This window comes from Nesoenas mayeri, assembly GCF_963082525.1.
Source record: "Nesoenas mayeri genome assembly, chromosome: 7".
NCBI classification, from domain to species: Eukaryota; Metazoa; Chordata; class Aves; order Columbiformes; family Columbidae; genus Nesoenas; species Nesoenas mayeri.
In genome coordinates this window covers 25098948-25115668 of record NC_137551.1, presented here as the reverse complement: position 1 = coordinate 25115668, position 16721 = coordinate 25098948, and the positions used below count along the sequence as shown (strand labels likewise).

At 58.2% G+C, this 16721-nt stretch overlaps 1 protein-coding gene across 3 annotated transcripts; it reads right to left on the bottom strand.

Annotated features, from left to right (window-relative positions):
- Positions 1-297: 297 nt before the first annotated feature.
- On the bottom strand, positions 298-16664 carry MMS19 (MMS19 homolog, cytosolic iron-sulfur assembly component). Of its 3 annotated transcripts, none has more exons than XM_080347410.1 (31): positions 16361-16663; positions 12499-12547; positions 11601-11701; positions 9931-10016; positions 9449-9523; positions 8819-8888; positions 8494-8622; positions 8221-8282; positions 7857-7943; positions 7466-7540; positions 6332-6409; positions 5905-6055; positions 5367-5521; positions 5095-5173; positions 4712-4837; positions 4323-4404; positions 3876-3973; positions 3354-3494; positions 2969-3124; positions 2642-2741; positions 2422-2524; positions 2236-2310; positions 1975-2101; positions 1790-1890; positions 1656-1712; positions 1359-1545; positions 1165-1247; positions 908-1072; positions 771-830; positions 553-653; positions 298-474 (listed from the first exon to the last, which is right to left on the bottom strand). In XM_080347410.1, the coding sequence occupies exons 1-31, from the start codon at positions 16542-16544 to the stop codon at positions 447-449; spliced, it is 3171 nt and encodes a 1056-aa protein (XP_080203536.1). In that variant the 5' UTR covers positions 16545-16663; the 3' UTR covers positions 298-446. The 3 variants fall into 3 exon arrangements, with proteins under 3 accessions (XP_080203536.1, XP_080203537.1, XP_080203538.1); XM_080347411.1 differs by having other exon boundaries at positions 5905-6043; XM_080347412.1 differs by having other exon boundaries at positions 335-474; positions 771-786; positions 16361-16664.
- Between the last annotated feature and the right edge of the window lie 57 nt (positions 16665-16721).

The window sequence follows — 16721 nt, the reverse complement described above, 5'->3', positions numbered from 1 at the left end:
TGATTTCCCAACATGGAGAGAGGAGTAAGGGCCTGTAACCAGCAGCACTTTTAGTGACTCTGCATCTGGAACTGCACTGGAGACCTCCCCAGCATTACCAAAACAGATATATTTATTCCTCTGGCAATCTGAGTTGCCATATGTGTGTGTGCAGGCCTGCCCTCTCCACTCACACGAGCGAGTCTGTCCATCACTGTCCCTGGCTGCAGCAGAGGCTGGGCAAGCCACGCAGCACAGCTCCTTCCCTCTGGTGGGTGCTGGGAAGAGGGCAGGGCTGCCGGGAGGGTGCTGTGGTGAGGGGTGCTGTCCACCAGCCCCCATGCTCCAGCCCCAGCACTCGGGGCACCAAGGTGCTCTGAGGGTCCATGGCATCAGCTGGATGGCTTGGCAGGTTAGCAGGGACCTGGTCAGATTGTCGGTTGGCACAGGGAGGGGACACAGGATGCTCACCTGCCCGGGCTCCCCAGCAGGAACCTGTGGTGACAGAGATGGTGCCATTAGCCATGCTCCCAACACACCAGTGCCCCAGCAGCTCCAGCCACACACACTCACCATTCTCCCCGTGCTGCCACTGCCTCTTTCCGCACCAGCCTCTTCTTGTCATCCAAAGGCTTGGCCAGCGCCCGGATAACGCGGGCCTTGTATGGGAGCAGCTGCAGGACAGAAAGGACTCTTGGTGAGAAAGCTGGGTGCTAGCTGCACCCCAGGAGGAGGTTTGGGACCCCCTTGCCCCTCTACATGCAGGAGCAGGCGGCTGCAGGAGCACTTACCACGGTTGTGGGCAGGCTGGTCAGCGCATGGGCACAGCGCAGGGCAGCGATGCGGACAGCCTAGAACAGACAGGGCTGAGGGAAGGGGCACGGATGGGGGAGAAGGGTGTGGAGGGGGAAGGAGGGGACACACGCACCATGGTGGGGCTCAAGGTAAGGCTGAGGAACTTGGTGACCAGTGTGTTGACATGCAGGCTCATGATCTGGGGGGCTTCAAGCAGCAGTGGCTGGAGGCAGCTCAGTGTGGAGAGCTGCACCACATGGTCTGAGCAGGACAGGGCCTCGAGGAGGAGGGGAAGCAGCTGCAGGTGGGGAGGACACAGGAGACATGAGTAAGTCCCAGCTGTGCACTCTGCACTGCCACATTTCCGCCCCCCCCAAAACTGGCTCTCACCGTGGGCAGCTCTGTCACGAGCACGGGCTTGGGGAGGTGATTGAGCACATGGGACAGGGCCTTCAGGTAATTCGCCTTCACATCTGTGGAGAGCAGAGACAGTTAGAGGCAGGGGAGGGAAGGGATGCTGGCTCAGGCCCCCTGGATAAGGGGGAAGATAGGACGGCGAGGCCAGGCTGGGGGTGGCCACTCACCGGGGCCAGCCCCGTGGAAGCCCTGCACCAGCTTGGGGACGTTGTCAGTGAAGAAGCGCTGGCGGAACATGATGCGCACGTCGGCGTGGCAGCCCTTGTGCAGCACGTCTGGGGACTCGGCCATGAGCAGGAAGAAGCCGTCAGCTGTGGCGGCGCCCAGCTCCATGTCGCCCAGCAGACCCAGCAGCTGCGAGGGAAAGAGCCTTGAGATGGGGTACCCTGCTGCTGCAGGGTCTCAGCTGGCCATGGGGGGAGCAGGCAGGCTCCTCTGACATCACCCACCCCGTTGCTGCTTACCTTGTCTGTCAGGCGGGAGCTCAGGGGGTGGTAGCGCAGCACCAGGGCTTTGGTTACCTGTGCAGGCAGAGCAGAGTCAGCACCAGCCTGGGGCCCCCTGGCTCTACCCCCCTTACACCCAGGGTGGCTCTTACCCAGAGCAGCAGGGTGAGTGCCTGCATTCGGCAGGGGCCCTGTGCAAGGCTGGGCTCCATCCTGGTCACTCCAAGCTGCAGGATCTCATCCAGCTGCTGCCCTGGGGACACAGAAGGGACAAGCTGAGCCATTCCCCTGCCAGCAGCAGGCAGGGACCCACAGCATCCTGCCCAGCCGCCCTTACCTTCTGGGTGCTTGTTCACCAGCCCTGCGAAGCACTTGGCAGCTGTGGTGGCCGTGAAGGGGCAGTTGCAGGAGCAGCTCAGTGCCAGCAGCTCCTGGAGCAGCCGTTCCTGCTGAGGAATTGCCACCTGGACAAGACGCAGCACGTTACAACCCAGGGCCACGTCTGCTCCGTTCTTCTGCCCATGGAGCTTGCTGTGGACCCCAGCAGGAGGGTACTTTGGTCAGGGCCCCTTCCCCATCCTGCTCCCCACCAACTCACGTTGCGGGGCAAGGAGCAGACAAAGGCCATGAGGAGGGCAACCAGGCGTCTCTGTGCCTCCAAGTACTCCCCATCCTGCAGGGCAAGAACAATGCTCATGTCATCATGTTCCTTGCTGCCAGCCTGTGCCAACATCATCATTCCCTGCCCCTGTCCCGGCATCCCAGCCCCAACCACCCAACACACCTCAAAGGGCTGGAAAGAGCAAGGAAAACTGTTCTGGGGTAGGAAGGAGACCTCTCCGTCCAGGAAGAGGGGCACCACGTGAGACACGCTCTGTGCAGCCAGCCTGGGAGAAAGCAGACATTGCAATGTGCTGCTCTGGGAGGGTCAGCAGAGAGCTCCGGGGTACCTCCCAGGAGGTGTAGGGTCCCCCTGAACAGCATCCCGACCCAGCATCACTCACTCAGGGCTCAGGTGAGTGGTGGCAGCGCTGATGACAGGGACCATGGCAGAGAGCACCTCTTCCTCTAACAGTGCCTTGCCCAGCAGCGTCTGGGTGCTCTCTGTGGGCAGAGGGAAGAAAGGGACACGCTGGAGCCCACTGCCCAGAGGAAGAGGCAGGCACAGCGCCCTGACCCCCACTGGGCCCTGGGCAGGGCTGCTCCGCCTCTGGCAAGGGGCTGCAGGGCTCGTGGTTGCCGGAGGGCGGCAGCAGCAGCGCTGGCTGCAAGGTCAGGGACCTCAGGGAGCCCAGGAAGCTCTCAGCTCTCCCCTCCAGCCCTACACCTACCTTGCATGGCAGCCTGCACGGCCATGGCCAGCAGGCAGGGCACCACCGTCTGGTGGAAGTACCAGCAGCTCTCTTCGAGCTGCTGGCACTGCAGGGCCACGCGGTGCAGGCTCTGGCACACAGAGACCATGTCCTGGGGGCTCCTGGCCTCGCTCTCTGCAGGGCATAGTCACGGTCACATCAAACAGCCACAGCACCCATCCCCCTGATCTGCACCGGGACAATACAACCCCCTCCCTCCTCCCACACCAGTGGCAGGATCCACAGCCCAGCCCTGGGCTCCTCGCCCCACAGCAGCCCCCCCTCTCTCTCAGCCACCCCTGGTAACAGAGGTACCTCCTACACAGAAACACCCCGTGGAGCTGCCTGCCGTGGGCTGCATTACCTTTCTGCACCTTCCGGAGATGCTGCAGCAGGACAGGGACGGTCTCCCTCACGATGCTGGGGTGGGTGGACATGGCTGCCAGGGCCTGCAGACAATGCTGCCGCAGGGAGCGGGGGTCCCAGGAGTTCTCCTCCTCCCGCTCTGGAGAGGGAATACACCTCAGAGGGGTGCTGGCGTGACCCCAGACCCCCTCACGCAAGGGCATCCAGGGCCCAGATGCTGCCAGGGCAGATGGGGTGAAGCAGCACAGGAGAACCAGCCTGTGTCAGGCCCAAGGCACCCTGCCCGCTCTGTGGCTGGGCAGCTCCTCCCCTCAGGGGTGATCCTGGCCAGGCTGGCTGTTTGCCAGCGCCAGGCACAGCTTTCCCTGTGCCAGTACCACGCTGCCCGCACCGGGAAGCCCCCAAGGAGAGCCACCCACCCACGTCACATGGCACAGCCCTACCACCTGATAGGAGCTGAGCGGGGATAGCTTCACCCCCAAAGCAGACATGATTCCCTTCCAAAGGCTGCAAGCCCTACCTGACTGCAGCTCCTCTTCAAGCCTGGGTACCATGCGTCCAGAGAAAACCTTCGGGTAGATGGGGGCTAGAGATCCAGCTGCCTCCATCGCCGCTTCACTGCCAAGGGCAAAGACAGCAGAAGGGGTGACGTGAGCACTGCAAACCCTGGGCTACTTGTACACCAGCTGCACAGATCTAGGCCAGTAGGTGCCTCCAGTAACCACTTCTCAGCAATCTGCCCTTTTCACCCTACTGGTACACAGGGCAGCTTTGCCAGGCCCAGACTTTTTGATTTCCAGCCCAGAAATTGCCTGGTTTATCCCTTTGCTCTTACACCCACATGGTCTTTTAGTTCAGACAATTCCTGTGTCTTGCCCCCAACTACAGCCCTTCTCTGCAGCAAGGCCAGGCTTCGTTCCTCTCCCCAGACAGTAGGTGACTGCAGTGGTGCCAGCCTGCCCCTCACCTGCTTTGGGAATCCTCCTCACACAAGGCAAGACGGATGAGGTGATCCACAACCAGCTCCAGGTCAGAGGGAGACAGGAAGCCTGGAAGAAGAACCGTAGAGGGATCCTGCCCTCAGCCAAAGGTTGTTCTGGCCACCATCCTTTCCCCTTCTCCAGGCTAATAGCAATGCAGCAGGACGCCAAACACCAGAGATACAAGGCGCCCAGCAAAAACAGGCAAGAGAGAGACTAAGTATCTCTGGAACTGATGGCCCAGGTATAAAATGCTGCCACTGCTTCTGTGCACCTACGGACAGCAGGCAAGGATGTCCCAGCAGCCACAGGCACAGTGTTTCCCAGAACAGGATGACACCTCCCTCTGCCTCCCCAAGGGAAACAAGGCACCAACCTTGCAGAGAGCCCAGGACAGTCAGAGCCCTGATCCCGACCAGCTGCAGCTGCACACTGGGGTCAGTCAGCGCTGAGAACACCACAGAGCAAACCGGGTCTCGAAGCGACAGCAGAGTGCTCTCATCTGGAGAGAGAAGCACAGAGTCACTGCCTGCGCCTGGCTGTCATCACGCAGCCACCACCACAGCACCTGACAAACCCTTTCTGGGGCCCTGTTGGTTGACACCCAATCATGCCAAGTCCCTGGGACACGGCAGGAGGTCACACACGCAGCCACCCAGGTCAGTGAGCTTTCCTTCTCTGTCAGTACAAAGGAAGGTGGGGCCACAGCCAGCAGCCCCCTGGGACACAGGTGCCTCCAGAGGAACCAGCAAGCCTCACCTTCTTCCACATGTCCCCACTTCTGCTGCAACTCCAGGAACCCCAGCAGCATTTCCAAGATTGTCCTCCTCTGGCTGCTCTGCAGGGACACAAAGGCGTAACCCAGATCACCGTCACTGCTGGGACACAGCTACGCCTCAGCCCAGTGCTGCAGAGACAGAGGGTGCCCAGCCAGGGAAGGATGTCCACCTTCATACCCTGCTCCCACCATGCCTGCCAGAGCCAGCAGGCACGCTCAGCCCCGCGATGGCAGAGCCTGGGGTGACTCTCACCTGCGGGTGCTTGGTGTACTGCTCCAGCAGTAGGGGCAGGACGTTGTGGGTGACGTGGTGGTAAGCACGGAGGGAGGCGCCCGCTGCTGCCTGCAGAAGTTTGGCACTTGGCCACACCAGCTTCATGTCAGGCTCACACAGATGGTGCCTGCAATCTGAGATATGCTGGGCGTCAGCTGCAGAGCTCCTCTGCCTCATGTGCGGGGACGCAGCTGATCTCTGGGCTGGGATGTGCTGCTGGGGTGCAGCTCTGAGCTGCCCCACAGCCTCCCTGGCAGAGCTGCCTCCTCCGGCTCCAAGCCCACAGCACAGCCGTGGATGCCCCAGTCCCAGCAGAGGGGAAAGCAACTAAATCCAATAGACATTTCCTACTGTGCCACCTTCTCCTCCCTTCCTGCAACTAATTCCCCTGGAGAAGCCAACAGTGTCTGTGAGAGCTAGAAAGATAAGAGAGGCTTCGAACAGAAGAGGAGGGCAGATCTCTAGGCAGAAGCACACTTTGCAGGCTCGGGGCAGGAGAGGTCTCTCTGCTACCTACCTTGCAGGATGCTGCTGAGGAAGGAGTCCAGCAGGTCCTCGGTGTCAGAGCTGAGCACAGAGCGTGAGAGGCAGGCAGAAAGGGCGTGCAGAGCGGCCAGGCACTCCGCCTCCACCTTCTCACTCGCTGTCTGGAACACCTGCAGGAGAGGCTGTAGGATGAGCCAAGCTCCGGCTTCACACTCTCACTGTCGGCTGAAGGGCTCAGACTCCCTCTTCGCTTCCCACATCCTTCAAACATGCAGTGTGGCACATCCGAGCCCCAGGGCACACTACGAGGGCTGGGCTGTCCCCTCCTGTTTTCAGCTGGGGCTGTCCAAGGTGGGGGTTGCTAGGAGATATGGGGCGCGCCTGGTCTGGCTGTGAACTCCTGCTCAGCAGGAGCCCAGCTGTGGTGGAGCATTTGTTAGGGGCTCTGCAGTACTCACCTCCCTGCGCAGGGATGACCAGAGGCTGGGGAGGAATTCCTGCAGCTCCTTCTGCCCATAGATGGCACAGCAGGCAGTCTGCAAGAGGGAACCAGGAGAAAGCATCAGAGAGAAGCCAGTACTAGGAGAACACAACAGCGGGGACACTGCCTATCCTGGCAGACTCACACTGAACTGCACAAACCACTCAAGGGAGAGAAAAAGAAGAATGATGCAGGACAAACTAGGACCCTGGAAATGAGCAGGGGAAAATGTAATGAAATATAACAAGTGTAGAGTCTTGCATCTAGGCAGGAACAACTCCAGGTTCCAGTATAAGCTGGGGAATGACTTGCTAGAGAGCAGCGTAGGGGAAAGGGACCTGGGGGTCCTGGTGGACAGCAGGATGACCATGAGCCAGCACTGTGCCCCTGTGGCCAGGAAGGCCAATGGCATTCTGGGGTGTATTAGAAGGGGGTGGTTAGTAGATCGAGAGAGGTTCTCCTTCCCCTCTACTCTGCCCTGGTGAGACCACACCTGGAATATTGTGTCCAGTTCTGGGCCCCTCAGTTCAAGAAGGACAGGGAACTGCTGGAGAGAGTCCAGCACAGGGCAACAAAGATGATTAAGGGAGGGGAGCATCTCCCTTATGAAGAAAGGCTGAGGGACCTGGGGCTCTTTATTTTGAGAAGAGGAGACTGAGGGGTGACCTCATTAATGTTTACAAATATATAAAGGGTGAGTGCCATGAGGATGGAGCCAGGCTCTTCTTGGTGACAACCAATGGTAGGACAAGGGGTAATGGGTTCAAACTGGAACACAAGAGGTTCCACTTAAATTCGAGCAGAAACTTCTCAGTGAGGGTGACAGACACTGGAACAGGCTGCCCAGGGGGGTTGTGGAGTCTCCTTCTCTGAAGACATTCAAAACCCATCTGGACACCTTCCTGTGTAGCCTCATCTAAGTGTTCCTGCTCCAGCAGGGGCATTGGACTAGATGATCTTTTGAGGTCCCTTCCAATCCCTGACATTCTGTGATTCTGTGAAATTGTGGCTCTGCAAGGGAGTCTCCATCTGGCAGGAAGAAGGGCTCAGAAGTGGCTGCTGCTGCCATAGGCCAGCTCTGGGCTGAAGGGAAGAGGGGATCCCTCCTTACCAGAGTCTGTAGGGAATCAAGCTTGGCACTTTGCAGTTCTGAGTCCAGCTTCTCAATGAGTAGAGGGAGAAGGAACTGCAGAGAGAGGTAGTATTTAGACTCAGATCCCTCTTTGCATCACTTTGTCCATAGTCCCGCAGGGCTGCAAGCTCAGCCTCTGACAGGAGAGCAGAGGTGGGGGGACACAGGTCACAGGCAGCCCCTTCCCAGGGTGTCAGCATCAGCACCTGTCCCACGTCCAGCCCAGCAGGAGACAGGGCTGCCCAAGCATGGGTTCTTGCTCCCAGATGTTCCCTTCCCACAGAGCCACAGTGGGAGCTGCAGCACTATGAAATGCAGCCTGTGCTCAGGGAACAGCTGGGTGCTCAAGAACCCCCTAGGAGCTTCCCACCTCTGCAAATTGGGTCGTAGAGGCTAGTACGGCCCGGAGGCTCAGGATCAGGTCTTCTCTCTGGATGCCGTGAGGGTCATTGGGGGGCTGCAAGGGAAACAGAGAGAGCAGGTCACTGGTCAGGAAACCTCCCAACCTAGCCATCAACCAAGGCTGCATCACCTCATCTCCAGCAAGGCAGCAGCGATGCCAGTCACTGCAGCCAGCCTGGCATGGGCCTGTCAGCCTGGGCACCACTGATCGCAGCTAAACACTGCCCAGCCAAGACTCTCACCCACTCTCTCCTCCCATCCCCTGAAGGGGCCACAACCCCCTGAGAAAACACCAGAAGGAAGAGGCTGTGGCACAGGGCAGACTCACTCACTGGAGTAAAATCGATGGGGAAGTAGCAGGACGTAACTTCAAACAGCTCCTCCACAAAGGGACCTGCAGGGAAAGGACAGAGGACGTGAGCAGAGACACTGGGCAAAAGAGGCACAACAGCTATGTCTAGGACCCATGACAGGCTGGCCCTGCACCTCCTAAAGCATGACAGGGACAACCCCAGCTCTGGTCAGACCCAAGGGCCACTCATCCAACAGCACAAAGAAAAGTTACATGTCCCCAGCTCAGTTCTGTACGGGAGGCACAGGCTCACCCAGGGTGTAGTTCTTGGCAATGAGATCACGCACAATCTGGAAGGCCACCAGCAGGTTGCGGGGATCTTTCTCCCCATCCATGACCTGGATGAAGCCGAAGGTGAAGTCAGCACCCAGGCCCTTCAGCTCTGCAAAGAGGAGGAGTGTGAGTAGATGCAGGACAATGGGCCTCACCAAAATGGCATTAAATCAGCCTGGTTTCTCCAGGCCAACAGCTCTTCCAGCCCTTCACAGGCAGAGCAACAGAGCCTTTGGAATAGGCAAAAGTGAGGCATTGTCCCAACCTGGACAACCCCAGAGTGGTTCTGGCATCTGCGCCCTCACCTTCCTCCCTGGTGCTCATGAAGTTGGTGATGATGCTGTAGACTGTATGGCGATCCAGCTGCAGCAGGGACTGGAGGGAGGAGCAGAGCAATCAAAGCCAACTTCTGCACACAGCAGCGTTGCTACCCACCACCCAAGGGCAGAACCCCAGCAGCGCAGCTGTTGCCTCCTGGCTTGCAGCTCCCATTTACCACATGCAAAGTATGCACATGCCTATGCAACAGCACCTGAGCGTGACTGCGTCCATCACTGCATAAATGAACCATCACAGTCACACGAGGGCCACACATACTGCCCAAGGCCCTGCCAGCATAAACAGTCTTAAACTGGAGGAGAATTTGGGTGCTGAGGGCACTTAAACACAGCCTGGAGAACAGAACAAAGGAAATAACTCCCCCAGGGCTGAGAGAAGAAAGGACAAGGGCCAAACAGGACTCTCAGCTGCCGTCTGCCTCTGACTCTGCAGTGAGACACTGTCTCTAAGCTCTGCAGGAGCACTGCACTGCTGCTGAAGGATGTGCTATGCTGCACTGCCACCAAATGCGCTCAGTCCTCAGGGTAGACAGTCTGTCCCCAGACATCCAGGGAGTGGGGAGCAAGGACAAGAGGATGGGAAATCACGTTGCTCACCTGCACATGTACCTCCTGGAAGATGGTTTTGAGCACAGATACTGCTAGCCCTGGGGACAGCACCTCACACATGCTCTGGGGACAGGAAAAGAAAAGCGAAATAGAAAACGATGATTGCAGCCACACAACAGAGTTCCTGCTTCTGTACTGCAGTCAGCTGCAGGATCCTCTCCTATGCCACAGAAAGCTCACCACCCCCACAGACAGGACAGGACGTGATGCCCATCTCGTCCCTGCTGCTCCCCAGAGCAGCCTGGGAGTTCTGGCCCCAACAACAGCACAGGGCAGGGAATCACGGCAGCCTCCTCTCCGCTGCCCCTCTGCCAGGGCACAGCAGGAGACAGGGCAATGCTGCTGGGCAGGAGCTGACAGCCCAGCCAGGCCACGTTCAACAAGGTGCTCCAACCTGTACTCAGGTGTTCCACCTCCCCAGCACTGTTCTGAAGCACAGCCCAGTGCTGCGGGCTGGGGGCTCAGCTCACCAGTGCTCGGAGTCCCTGGAGCACCGAGGGGATCACAAGGTGATGATCTTGCAGCCGGTTCTCATAGAACAGGACCAAATGCAGCACTGTCAGAAACAGACACCAACCTGCGTTAGTCCCAGGAAATGCAGCTGCCGGGCACCAACCCAGCTCTGGCAAAAGCAGTTGCCAGATGAAGAGCAAGCACATCTCACGCTGGTGAACAGGACAAACTGCCACATTTGTGTGCACTCACCTGGCTCCAAAACCTTCACCCTCCCCCCATCAGCAACTCACACCTGACTGCAGTGGGGCAGCACCCATCCCAGCCATTGCAGAGGTGCTGGAGCCACCCGAGAGGTGTTTGCCCTGGCCTGTCCAGACACGTGGGTGCAGACACCAGCGGGGAAGCAGCAGTTGCCTGCTCAGTGGAGGCTGAGGATGTCCTGGGGTGGGGCACAGGGCTGAAGCAGGAGCTCCGGCTTCCCTGCTTGGCTCCACAACACGTTCCGGGCCCCTGAGTCATGGCCACGGGCGCCTGCACACCCCGGCCCTGGGGAGGGGCAGCAGGAAGCAGACTGGAAGAGCCGGTAGCAGCATCCTGCGCCCACAGCTGCTGCAGAAACTCACCCCCCCAGGAGGCAGCCTGACACAGCACTTGAGACATGAACTGCGTGAGGAGGGACATGCAGAAAGACAGGGCCAGCTGGGGGTGTCACAGCAGCTGCCTGTGCCTTCCTAGGGAGCTGGCTCTGGCCCTCCAGAGCTCCTGCTGACTTGGCTCTAACCCATTTCGCTCCCCTTGCTGAGCTGCCCTGGCTTTGCCAGGCATCCCCACTGAACCTCCCCACCTCCGGTTGCCTCTCCAGAGCAACCCAGTCCCCATCACAGCCATCACCAGTACACCAGTAGCTAGTCTGTTCATACTCTCTGCGCAGCTGCTCTCAGCCCTTGCCTGGCACCAGTCTGAGACTTAGAGAGAGCCAGACGCCAAGGACTAAGCACCTTTTACTTCCATCTTTCCCTTCCTCCACCTCACTCACTAGCTGCCCCCACCCACGCCAGCCTGCATGGGTTCAGCTATCCACCAGCAAGGCCTTCAGCTCCAAGTCAAAGTTTGGCAGCACTTATTGGCTTCCCCTGCTGCCTGTCAGTTGCTATGGGACATTTCACACAGCCAAACCTTCTTGCCTCCACGAATGGGGTGTCTTCCTCTTCCCACCCCAGTCCTCCACTCCACTCTCATCCTTATGCTGATCTCCCCTCCTCCTCAGGGTTCCCCAAAACTAATCTGGGCACGCTGTAGGGCTGCAGTGTGACTTGCTTGGTGAACAATGGTTTTCCTGCACTGAATCACCACCCAAGGATTTTGACATGCAGATGTGTCCCCAAGATGTCCCACGTGGCGCTGAGCATGCCTGGGTGTGCAACACCCACACACTGCCACGGGCACCAGCTGCAGCCCAGGGATTTGGCGTGTTCAGGGAGTGACACGAATTATGTGGTGAGGCTGGCAAAACGGCTGCAGCATGCAGCCCTGTGCACTCCTTGGACTTTGACTGAAGAGACATGTACATAGTTGTCACGGTGCTAAATCAATCCCTTTGCCAACTGCAGGACAGACACCTAAGTGGCACAGGCTTTGTCCCCAACCTGCCAGCAGCCACTCCAGGGCCCGGAGTAGCCCTTACCTTCCTTCTCCTGGAGCTGGAAGTAACACTGGAGCAGGACTTGTGACAGCAGCTGGATGCCTCGCCCTCGCGTCCGAGGATCTGTGTTCTCCAGGCAAGATCTAATCCAAGTGGGGGGAAAGCCCAAGAGACCCGCTGTGAGCAGGGACACCCAAGCAGGACACACATCCTGAGCAGACACATTATAAAAACAAAGAGGAGCTGCTCTCTGGGAAAGAGGGAAGCAGCCCAACCCTGCCTGACTTGTCAGCATGGTGGGAACAGACTCCTCTTCCTCAACCGTGCTGCACACATGCACCCGGCCCCAGAGCCATGCAGCAATAAATCCAAGTTCTCAAGTCAGACCAAAGAACGTGCTCTCGCACCATGTTCTGCACCTGCAACTCAGGCTCCCAAGTTCACAAGGGCTGAAAGAGGGCAAAGCCTCTCACAGTGAGGCAAACCCAGCCCCCAGCTTAGCAGAAACAAGTCTCCCCGAGTCCCAGGTCACAACAGCTCAGAGATAGAAGTGAAAGCTGAGTGCCAGCCAACTCGTGACATGGTGATGTGCAGCTGTGTACTCAGGCAGCTCCTGATGGGACAGTCCCAACTGAGAAGTGCCCTGCAGCTCGATGCCTGCCACAACACCTCTCCTCGGCCCTGGGAGAACATCAGGAGCTGCTTCAGCCTTGTTCTTTCCCAAACAGCTCCCAAGTCCTAGGAGGGCAAAGCACCACTCAGGCCCCATGCTGCAACCAGACCAGATCCTTGCAGGCCTGTGTGCTGCTGTGTGTCACCAGTGCTGACGCCAGCTCGTCCTGGATGAACAGCACACTTTTCCTTCTCACTGTCCCTCCTTGCAGGAACCTCCCCTGCAAGGCACTTACACGACATGTAACATGTATAAGGCTTTTCTTACCCCAGGGCTTCCACAAGCTGCAGTACAGTCCAGCTTCCATCTTTCACCCCTGGAGAAAGGACGTAAAGAGAGTGAACCACAGAGACCCCCAGACCATCAGTGAGGCTCAGCACTGGAGAGAAGTACCGGGAAGGGCCCCAGCACCACAGCAGGAAAGGCTGGCTGGGTGCTAGCACCTCGCTAAATACCAAAGGAGCCGTGTGTGCTTAGTTGGTGGAGCTGCCTCCAGCCCTGCCTGCAAACATGTCTGGAACCAAGTGCTGCCTTGACTAGATCAGAGCTGAGAGCAGTGACACTCACCTGCACTTTGCCTGTACCCTCTCCCTACAGCCTGGCTGCATCCACTTTGCTGAGAGGCCAAAAAACAATTCCCTAACGTGAACAAGCTGGGAGTAGACAGAGGGCAGCCTCCCAGGTGCTTCCCAAGGGAGAGCTGGCCAAGCAAACAGCCCAGGCACTAGTGATCATCCAGCTCCCCATCGCCTCCATGCTGTGCTGAGCAAGACCTGCACAAACTCCCTGTGAGATGGAGAGCAGGGAGAAAGGCGGCTTTGTGGTCAGAGGAAGATGAAGCTTTGGCACTCCTGGAGCCTCTTTCCAGCTCTGACTCAGACACCCCACCAGGTTGCCTCACTCACCTCCTGCCTCAACATTCTTGCAGCTCAACTGGGGGAAGAGTCACTCCTTAGGAGGCTTTGAGAAGGACCTGCTGCATCCTATAAGAGCCTTGGCAAAAGGGCAGGTTCTCCACTCCCACCAAACACCACCACCGTGTCACTTTCCCAGTAGGAAAAGCTCTGTGTGTGCCCTATTGTCAGACATGGGGTGGGAGGGAAGGGACTGCCTTACCTTCAGAACCCTGACCTGTACATCAGGTGGCAAAGGACATTGTTGGGAAACAAGCAGCACCCCTCACTCTCTACCTGGACAAAATAGCTTTCAAAAAAAGCACCTTCCAGTCACTGAGACTCACTGTCTTTGCCCAGGAGCATTTCTGGGTACTCTGGAGGGCCCTGCACATCCCTCTGTCCTGCTGAAGTCTTGCCTACATGACTGACAGGCCATCCACTCCCTCAGAATCCTACAGGTTTCATTTGAAGCTTTCCCAGGTCTTGTCTCAGCCAGTGTCTCCTGCTGCTGCAAGCATTTACTGTCTCTCTCTAAGCAATTATTTCCAGCATTAAGCCACACAGTTCATCAGAGAGCAGTCTCTGGGGATGGGAGAAGGGATGATGGTGTTTTCTGACGGCAAGCAGCCCCAGAGACAGAGCTTCCACTCCCTCTGGGCACAGCAGGGAGCGTGAGCCCGGACTGATGGACAGAACAGGTAAGGGGAACTGTGAGAAAGAGAAGGCCACCAGGTCGCAGAGTCAGCAGGCACAGGCTGAGCAAGGGGTGCCTTGAGCAATAGCCATACAGTGCTGGCAAAGTGCAACAGCAAGTGGGTGCTGTGCACTGGCACAAAGCAGAGTGAGCGGCCAGCAGACCTCACATGGCCCCTTCACACCAGCATCCCAACATCTCGTTCTGCAAGCTCCTGCAAAGCCCTCGTGCCTCTGAACCACCATGGAGAAGGTCCAAGACAAACACTGTCTATGCAGCCAAACACTTTGCCTCTGCATTTTCAGAGACCAAAAGCAGCATCTACACAAAGCTGGTTTCCTAATCAACAGGAAAGAGCTGAGGTGTAACGATCAAACCACAATCAGCTACTGATGCTCCTGTAGTTAGCAGCCCCTTCACTCAGCTATGGTGAGAGAACTCACTCTGTTTGGGGACCCAGGGATGTGACCAGCTTCACCTCTCGTGGTGTGACCACATCAGCCCTGACAGCACGACCTGCGAGCGCAGCCTCCTGCTTACAGGCAGAGCCGCACAGGCCACAGCTGAAGTGCAAGCACAGCTATAATCAGACCTGTGTCATCAGCAGGGCAGGCACAGTGGCGAGCCTGTGAAACTTCTCCCTCCACATCTGGCAGCAGCAAGTTCCCAAGGTCAATTACGTACACGGAATCTCAGCACTACCTTTACCAGGAGAGGTTGCCTTCCTATTCTGGTGCTCCTGCAGTCCAAGAGGCTAACCAGGAGCAAGACATTTACCTTTCCCTGCATTACTGCTCAGAATCAATGTGCTCCCTTTCCTGACACTTACTCTCCCCTTTCACATGGTGGCCTAGACATCAATCACTTCCACACACTTTCCATTCTTGTCTTCCCCACACCCTCAAAATGTGACCACAGCATTCCCGGAGAGCATGCAATGGATTCCTGTGCCAGCAGTATCTTTCTTTCCCGATCTTTTAATAAATGAGTTCAATCTCCTTCTGCCGCCCACTGACCTGTGCAGCCTGAGCTGCCTGTGATAGCATTGAGGCCTTTCTTCCACTTGCCAAGTTACCCTCAATTTAGTGCTCAGCAACATATGGGAGAAGCTCGACGCATTTCTTCCAGCAATTGCACAACAGCCACAAGGTTAGAAAAAAGAACTGCCCTTTCGCTCAAGGATACGTGATGCAAGTTAATACTTTCTGATGTATGATTCTGTAAGAGGTCAGAGGGGCCAAAGGACACTTGCCGGCTCCCTCACTTGTCAAGGTAGGTTTGTCACAAGCGCCATACAGCTGACGAGAGCCAGGGGGGCAGGGGCAGCTCTTCCCTTCGTACGTCTTTGAAGGGACAAAGCTTTCTCCAGGGACTTCTGTAACGTGACCATAGATGACATCAGCAGCTGTAAGGTTATCTTTCCCAATCTATCCCAAATATGTCAGAGGCTTTGTGCAACTCTCTTGCAACATCTTGAATGTCACACAGTTTAGTGAATTCCTCCAGACTTGCTTGGCATTTTCTGCACCCTGCATTACATGGACCACCGGGTTACGCTCCCGTTTTGCCAGCTCATCTCATCATCAAGATACCATGGATCAGTTCACAATTCATCAGTCTCAGGAAAGGTGTATAAGCTACTCTCCTGTGTAATGTAGCCTGCATAGTCCTTCTCTGCTCTCTGAACTCCCTTCCAAAACACACTGAAGCCATTGCCTAGAAACCTAAACATGCCACTTTATCCTTAAAAAAAGTCATGTTCCTGAAGCTGCAAGTTGCCTAAAACAACAAGTTCACCAAACTGGTGATCCAGGCAGAAAGCCAAATTTTTCAAGATAATCAAATACCTCAAGCTATGCCAGGGAAAGAGGAGAAACAACAGAGAGGGCAGTCAGAGCCTGGGCTGCAGAGCAGGGGCCAGCAAAGCTAGCACATCAGTTGTCTCCTACAGCATCTCTGTAAGGCCAGAAGCTCCCTTCCCATCAGCACCTTCTCAGCCATCCAGTCACGGGCACCCCCCGGCCAGCCATACTCAGTACCACTCACAGCAGCTCCCACTGTGCCCCACGCCCCCAGTGCCAGGGCCTGCAGCCTCATGCTCCCGTCAGCTCACATCCCCAAGCCCCATTCCTGGCTCCAGGGCAGCCCTTGGCACTCCCAGCTGACTCAGCACCTTCAATCCCATCCCATGCTCTAGACCAGCCACCTAAACCCCCGACCCACCCCACAGGCCCCACAACTCCGCCTTCACCCCAGCTCCCCACAGCCCCGCAGCCGCCCCCTCCCTCGCCTCACCCCAGAGCCCCCACCCGGCTGACGCCCCGCTCCGAACCCACAGCTCCCAGTCCTCACTCCCTGCCCGTGCCCAGCCCACAGCTGCAGGGCCATGCCCCACAGCCCGTGGCCATGTTCCGTCCCACACCCTGCCGTGCCCTGCCGCACAGCCGGGCCTGTGCCCAGCCCATCCCCACGGCCCGCCCCGCCGCCCCCCAGCCGTGCCCACGCCCGACCACGCCCCGCAGCCGCAGCCGCCCAGTACCTGCCGCCACCTCCGCGGCGCAGCCGTCCTGCTGCCCGGCCACGAAGTCCCGGACGGAGGCGGCGAGCGCCGCTGCTCCTGCTCCTGCTCCTGCTCCTGCTCCTGCTCCCGCCCCGGCCCCGGCCCCGGCCGCCGCCATGACAGCCCGCGCGCAGGGCAGCGCCGCCGGCCCCGCCACGCGCATGCGCCAGGCCTCGCGGCGCGGACAGTGGCAGCGCACGCGCGCGGCGGGAGCGCCCCCTCCTCAGCCCCTCGTCCCTGGCGGGGGGCGGGAGCGGCGGGGCCGCGGAGGGGCGGGGCCGGCGCGTACGGCGAGGCGGAGGGGACAAAAGTGCCGCGGCGGGGGGCGCGCGCGCGTGGG

Coding starts and splice junctions, on each gene's coding strand:
- MMS19 (XM_080347410.1), bottom strand. CDS start 16,544: ATGCGCGTGGCGGGGCCGGCGGCGCTGCCCTGCGCGCGGGCTGTCATG. Junction 5,522..5,904: donor CCTCAGCAGCATCCTGCAAG/GTAGGTAGCAGA, acceptor AGCATATCTCAG/ATTGCAGGCACCATCTGTGT. Junction 654..770: donor CCAGCCTGCCCACAACCGTG/GTAAGTGCTCCT, acceptor TCTGTCCTGCAG/CTGCTCCCATACAAGGCCCG.